At 53.5% G+C, this 7,633-nt stretch overlaps 1 protein-coding gene across 1 annotated transcript; it reads left to right on the top strand.

The window, feature by feature from the left end:
• Nucleotides 1-778: 778 nt before the first annotated feature.
• Nucleotides 779-2,269, top strand: FOXI2 (forkhead box I2). The gene is given in 2 exon segments (XM_024751572.1): nucleotides 779-1,085; nucleotides 1,827-2,269. Coding segments are annotated over 2 exon segments (750 nt in total).
• The last annotated feature ends 5,364 nt before the right edge of the window (nucleotides 2,270-7,633 follow it).

Here is a 7,633-nt window from a genome sequence, read left to right as displayed (position 1 = left end):
CCGGGGTAGCCAGGGCCCGCCGGGTGGTGGCGGGCGCACCGCCGGGACGTCCCCGTTTTCACGGGGCCAGGGAAACCCAGCAGAGGGTTTTGCTACCCACCGCACCTTGTGCCCGAGGCCACTGCGCGCGGACTGCGCAGGCGTGTTCTCGGGCTCCCTGGATGACTGGGGCGTCCCGAGTTTCCAGCGTCTCCGCGCTTACAGGGGTCCGGTCTGCCTTCGAGCTTGTCGCGGGGGCTCCCGACGACTCCAGCGCCACCGTCCGCACCCGGCCAGACCCTGCCCGGGCCCCTCGCCTTCTCCGCCGCTCGCACTGGCCCTTCTGCTGCTCACTCGGTGTCCCAAAAGACACAGCGAGTACCCGGTGGACGAGCAAGAGGGGCTTGCGCTGGACGGGGATCCCACTGCGAAATCTTGGGGGCCTGCGCGAGACGTGGTACCTGCCGCAGGGTGCAGGGCAGCCAGGGCTGCGGGGCCCTGAAGGCCTGACGAGGCTGGGATCGGCGAGATCCCCGGGGACCCAGGGTGACAGTGGCCAAGATTCTGGCTCGAGATGGCGCAGACAGCACAGGGTCTGGGAATTACTGGAGCGGCTCGTCGAGAGCGCCTCGGGACCTGGGCGGGGCGGAAAGCTGACCCCTGGGCGGGGATGGAGACATCACTCCTCTAAAACTGTCGGGGAGGGGGCTCGCCGCCGACACTCACCTGGGGCTCGGGCCCCGACGGCATTTAAAGGGCGGAGGGCGGGGCCCAGCGGGCCGCACTGGTTGGGGCGCCCATGAGCTTCGGCTCGGAGCCACCCGCCCAGACCCGGGAGCGCCTGGCCATGGCCGCTTACCGCGACGGCTCGGGGTAGGAGGAGCTGATGAAGCTGGTGCGGCCGCCCTACTCGTACTCGGCGCTCATCGCCATGGCCATTCAGAGCGCGCCGCTGCGCAGGCTGACGCTCAGCCAGATCTACCAGTACGTGGCCGGCAACTTCCCCTTCTACAAGCGCAGCAAGGCGGGCTGGCAGAACTCCATCCGCCACAACCTGTCGCTCAACGACTGCTTCAAGAAGGTACCCCGCGACGAGGACGACCCAGGTAACAGAAGCTCCCAGCCACGCCCCGTCCAGGACTCCGCGGATTCCCGCAGCTGGCCTCCTGGCACTCTAGGGACGGAGGGCCTTGGACAGCCCGGTCCTCTTTGCACAGCTGAGGGTGCCGAGGCGGGAGGAGGGTGGGGAAGCGACACGTACTTGGCCGCAGACGGCTCGAGGACGCCAGCAGAGCCCGCGGCCCTGACTTGAGGTCTAGGGCAACAGGAGTCTCTAATTCTCGCGCGCTCCCGCTAAGGAAGAAGCTAGTCTGCTGGGGGACCTTTGGAGTGACTTCTCTGGGCCTGTGTCCTTTGCTGTAAAATGGGAAAGACCGTGGCCACCCGGAAGATTAAGACAAATCAGATGCCGCTTTGGGAAGCCTTGGAGCCTGCAGAGAGGCCTGGCATGGTGGGCTCCACTCCACTGGCAAAGCGAGTGCCAGAGGAGAGCCGGTTCGGTCTTCTCTCTGGCCTTGACCTTAGCAGAGCAGGTCTTCTCTCTGGCCTTGACCTTAGCGAGGCTCTGTATTTCCTGGGGGTCGCCCTTCCCTGGTCTTTCTGGGATGCCCACATTCTTCCGAGTCTGACTGTGGAGGCCTGATCCGGTACAGAGCACCCCCTCAAGGTTTGGGGTGGGCGTGAGGGCTCACGGAGGGGCCGGTGAAGCTGACCTCCATTTCTCACGTTCTCACATCACCTCGGTCAAATCCCGGATTTTCTGATCTGGGCCCTTTCTTCTTCCGCAGGTAAAGGCAATTACTGGACCCTGGACCCAAACTGCGAGAAGATGTTCGACAACGGGAACTTCCGAAGGAAGAGGAAGAAGAGGGGGGAGGCGAGCGCGGCCGCATCCTCGGGTGCCCGGAGCCCGGGAGGAGCCGAGGCGCCGGAGCTGGAGCCCCTGGGCGCCGCCTCCCCGGACCTGCGGCTCTCGTCGTCCCCTCCCGCGCCCGAGGCAGCCGCCTGCTTCTCCAGTTTCGCCTCGGCCATGGGCGCCCTGGCTGGAGGCCTCGGTACCTTTCCCGGGGGCCTGGCGGGCGACTTTTCTTTCGGGAGATCCACGACGGTCGCTGCCCACGGTACCCAGGCCCCCGGCCCCGCGCTCGGCTTCGCCTCCGGCCATCAGACGGCGGCCACCGGCTTCCGCGTCGGTCACTTCGTCTACAGTCGGGAAGGGACTGAAGTTTGAAGGGAGGCCGGGGATTGTCCCGCGTGCGGTGTCCACAGGAGATGAGCTCAGCCCCACGTGTTCGCTCCGCAGGGGTCAGGGCAGCTCGGGGAGCGCAGGGTGCCGAGGCGGGATGCAGGGAACCGAGCCAGCCTGTCGTGCACCCCTCACCCAGGCGACCATCCAGGTGGGGTGAGCGGGCGCTCCCCACTCCCCCTGTGCTTCCACTTGACCTGGACCTCGAACCCACGCTCCCAGGGGGTTCCGCCTTAAAGGGGCCACAGGCTGGCGCTCACCCCAGCTTTTGTGAAGGAACCTGGCGCACCCCAAAGAGCCTTCTCATACGTGCTAGTGGGGACGCCCGGGCCCCTGTGGGGAGGATTTTCTCCTCCTTCCCAGCCTGGCTCACCCAGCGCACAGGGCCTTTCCTTGGCGCTCCAGGGAGGCCCTCGGGGTTCCGGAGCAGCCCCGGGGGGCCGGCCGGCTTCCACCCACCGTCGGGGGGAGTGTGCAGCCAGCGAGGGGCACCTGGGACGGTCGGGACCGGACGCGAGTACGAGGGACTTCCCGAGGGCTGGATGGGAGGAGGGCTGCGGATGAGCGGCCCTGGGGACACCAGCTCCTTCCCTGCCACTCAGCGCCTGCCTCCCTGAGTCTGTCGTAGGAGCAGGCGCCTCCGGGGGCCACCGGAGCCGTGCCGAGCGCGCTGGAGTCTCAGGGTGGGTTTAAGTTTGCCACCCAGCCACACTCGCACGCCGGAGAAACCACTCCTGTTTTCTTCTCCCTTCGTACCGCTCATCCCCCAAGTTGGTCCCCAGAGTCCCCACTCCTTGCGCGGAGCGGCTGCCTTCTGTGCAAATGTAAACACTCCTCCCCAATTTGTATAACATTTATCCAGAAGGTTATCTTTGCAGCCAACAGCCATTGGGAGGAAAAATTTTGACTTCGGGACCTCCCCGAGCTTCTGGAGGCCGGGGCCCGGGATCATTAGGTCCCTCCTGGAGCGGCCGTCGCCTCGCACCAACCTTCCCTGCGCTGGGGGCGCGCAGGAGAGGCGTCTTCCCTGGGGAAGAGCAGGGAGAGGACCCTGCGAGCTTGGAGGAGGGCCGGGGATTTGGCGAGCCCAGCGGAGCAGGTGCCTCCAGGGCGCGAGTTTTAGAGGAAGCGGAAGGGCTTCGGGCATGGCTAGAACAAGCCAAGAGTCGCGGTGCGTTTGGAGCCTGGGTGGTGAGACACAAAGCGGCACACTGCTCAGCATCGCCTCTCTCTGCTGCCAGGCTGTGGGAAGGCAAGCAGCGTCCCGGCTCTGTTGTGATACTATGTTGCCCAGCCAAACTTACAACCAACCCAAAATCTTTTTGGGGAAAAACACTCCCCAAATGTAATACAATTTAAGAAAACCAGAAAAAGAAAATCATCACCTTACGAAAAGAAAGAATTTTTTCTCAGGCCCATTTAATGAACAACAAATGCTAAAAAATAAACACCAACATACTGTAACTCAAATCCACTTGCTGTTCTATACATGTGAAGAATCCATCACTATTTCCAACATTTTCAGTGTAGACTCTGCATCTGCAGGGAACTTGGAGTAAAGGAATTTTTAAAAATAAGTTTGACAACGTTGGGAAAGTACAATGTACACGTTTACAATCAATAGAGCTTTCAGAAAATTGGCTGATAAATATGTATATAAACATTGTGTATCATAGCTGCGTGACTGCTAGAAATTGGTACGAAGTTGCTATTTTTATCTTCCAACAATGGTTTTTCTGACAAAATAAAGGGGCGGAAAGTTTCAAAAAGATCTTTCAACCTTTAGTTTGTTTGACTAAAAATCAATTTTTGATGTTTAAAAACGGTTCATCCATTCATACTTTATGCCATTAATTGGTAATGGTATAACCAAATAGATGGAATCTTCATGAGAAAAGTAGAATTTAAAGTAATTCTGACAGTGCAGGGCATTTGGAAATCGGAAACCATCCCTTCTCCATGACAGTCTATGTGTCTGGATGTATTTTTATAACAGAGGGGCAGGGAAGGGGAGAGACTAAAATGCAGTTTCTGGGCCCTGGGGCAGTCAGCTTCAGAACCACTTTGCATTAGCCCAAAGATATATTTTCCCAGAGGAAAGAAACTACTGAAATCAAAATAAGCAAAAAGAACAAAGAAGCCTGTTATCGGTTTATAATTAAATATCTTCTTTGGGCCAGGACTCAGTGAATTTGACCTTAGTTTCTAGGACAGCCTTCATGAGCAACTGAAGGACCAGCTCCTTTTGGTCAGATGGAGGAAGTGCTGCCAGGAGGCCAGAAGAATCCTCTCCCCAGGGCTCAGGGTCCCATCTCCACCTCTCTGTCTTTTTGGTCTTTGAAATAGCAAAATGTTGTGCTTTTGCATATCAAGGGTTAGGTGCTGTACGGCTTTTCTCTTGAGGAAAATTCCAAGTTGTTTTAAAACTAACTGCAAACCTTTACAAAAGGAGTGCCTTGGTAAGATGTTATAAGCACACGATGGAGTGTCACTGAAATACTCAACTTTTCATTTGAATCAACATTTCAGTGGCACGGAATAATTTCAAGTATAGACATGATGTGTTTCCATCTTCAGAAGAGAAAGACAAAATTGTCAGGATACCAGGTTTTTAGGAATTTTTTCCATTGCCAAATAATAGTGGAAATTTTCAGGTGACTGAAAAACCAAAGAGCATAAAAATAAAAGTAAATTATGAAATTACCTCCCCTGGAAACAGTCATGGGGTGAAGAGGTGTCCCAGGCAAAGAAGAATCGTTTGTGTTTGAAAACCCAAATATTTGTTAAAAGTATTTTTTAAAAGGTAGTAACGAGAGTTTTAAAAAGTGAGCACTGGATTTCAAGGTAGGAATTCACATATGGATTGAACATTGAGTATGTCCACCTATGATGAACGCAAGTTTTGCATTTTGACAATTCCGCCTTGGGCTATTCATGTTCAACTTTTAATCTTTAATTTCCTGAGTGTATCCATTATAACCAAGTGGCATTTTTTTATTCAGGGAAATAACCTTACAGTAATTATTGTAACTCTTCAGTGAAACAGGAGACTGAAGTTCATTGTGATTTTGCAGATAGAAAAGCTGAGTCAAAGGGTTAAGCGATCTCCAGAAGCTCATCTAATGAGAACTAAAAGGGTTCCTGATAGACACGCAACTTTTCTATGGCTCACGCTCAGAAATGCACCTTCACGTGTACATATCCGTTTGCTCGCGTGTGCGCCACACAAACACGCACGCACACATATCACTGAGTCGCTCAGAAATGCACCTTCACGTGTACATATCCGTTTGCTCGCGTGTGCGCACACACAAACACGCACGCACACACATCACTGAACCATGTCTTGACCAGGATCCTCAAGAAAAAAGCCATAGATGACTGCACAAACCCATGATACTCAAAGGCATAGTATTTTCAAACAATGCTGTGAGAATATCACATTTGCTGACTTCCCTGGTGGCTCAGTGGTTAAGAATCTGCCTGCCAATGCACGGGACACGGGTTCGATCCCTGGTCCGGGAAGATCCCACATGCCGCAGAGCAGCTAAGCCCGTGTGCCACAACTACTGAGCCTGCGCTCTAGAGCCCGTGAGCCACAACTACTGAAACCCATAGGCCACAACTACTGAAGCCCACGCGCCTAGAGCCCGTGCTCTGCAACAAGAAAAGCCACCGCAATGAGAAGCCCATGCACCGCAACAAAGAGTAGCCCCTGCTCACCGCAACTAGAGAAAGCCCACACGCAGCAACAAAGACCCAAAGCAGCCAAAAAAAAAAAGAAAAAGTAACACATTTGCATTCAGAATTTGACTTCAGATGGAGAGGAACATGTGCAACCATCGTAGAATGTAGTAGGGGTGGAGTCGCACATCCTAATAAAATGTGATGTGTTCAGTAAATCTTTCGAGCATCAACTCTGTACCTGCCTTTGTATTAAGCCCGGCAGTGAATACCCTGGGCCATTGCTGCCCTCCCAAAGCCTCCTTCCAGTGGGAGAGGCAGAGATCAAGGAGCAGTTACAGGCTGGACCGTGGCTATTTGGTTCCAAAGCAATGACTTTATGATCAAGTCCATAAGCCATCTCATTTGTAAACACACAATTGCCTCATGGCTGTGTTTCCTACACTCCGAAAACTCAGAAGTGTCTGTTTGCTTTCTCAGCTTTATAACTTCATTGTGATTTAGGCCAGGAGTTGAACACTGCCCTGGTCTGGAACAAGTGTGATCTGCTCCCTTCTCCACAGCATCATTTAGGAACTTTAACATAAAGCCTGTCCTCTTATTAGAAGATCTATTAACTGATGGTCACAAGAGATGGTGACTCATGGGACCAGAGCTGGCCTTTCCCCAAGCTTCCTGGGTATGGATGACTTTGGTGCATCCTTGCATCCATTTGTTGAAGTTTTGGGAACTCTTTCTCTTTTAATCTAATGTAAAATTTGCTAAATAACATTCCTCAAGGCTACTTGCCCAGCCCCTGCAGTAAACTGACTACTACTCTCTTTCGTAAACTCCCATCAGGGACTGGACACAAAGAATGTTAAATATTCTTAGTTTCATTCAGTTCGCAGAGGGTAAATGAATAGTATATTAAATTAGATTTTCACCAAAAAAATATATCAGAGTTATATCCCTTCGTTAACATGGAGCTAACTGAACTGATGAGTTTTTGAGGTTTTCTCTACCCCCAAGAATCACCCATTCATTCATCTGATACTGATTGAACATCAAGGTGACAAGGACTCTGTTAAATGCTTAATGGACATCATCGATTTAAGCCCTCACAACCAGCCAGGGAGGCAAGTATTATTATCCCCATTTTACTGATGCAGAAATTGAGGCTCAGACAGATTAAGTGGCTTGTTTCCTAGAGGCCACAGAGAATTCAGAGCTGTGTCAGCAAGAACCTACCTACCACCCGCCCCTGACTTCCTTGCCTCCCACTTCATCCTGCAGGTCTGAGGGAGATGTCACTTTTCAGGAATCCTTCCCCGGCATCCAAGTCCAAGTTAGGTGCCCCTCTGCTCTGCTCCTGCAGCTCCTGGATGGGCTTCCTCATCAGCCTCCCCCAGAAGGCCCTGTCACCACCTCCATCCTCTCCTGGGGTCTATGTGGGGAGGGGTTGCCTGATTCATTTCACAGGAACATCCCCAGTGCCAGGCATATTGTAGACACGGTATTGTAGGGGTGGGGGGAGGGTAGCAGGTGAATGAATGAATGAATGAATGAGAGTGTGAGTGGGCAGAGTTGTACCCTAAGCTTTCCATATACTCTCCCTCCCTTCATAGGCCCCCTAGTCTCCTATGACAGGCCTGATTCCTCCATGTATAGAGCCAGAGCTTCAGC

The sequence above is a fragment of the Neophocaena asiaeorientalis genome, unplaced genomic scaffold (assembly GCF_003031525.2).
Source record: "Neophocaena asiaeorientalis asiaeorientalis breed wild unplaced genomic scaffold, Neophocaena_asiaeorientalis_V1.1 scaffold108, whole genome shotgun sequence".
Lineage (NCBI taxonomy): Eukaryota > Metazoa > Chordata > Mammalia > Artiodactyla > Phocoenidae > Neophocaena > Neophocaena asiaeorientalis.
The sequence above is the reverse complement of the archived record's forward strand: the minus strand, read 5'-3'. Positions and strand labels throughout refer to the sequence as shown.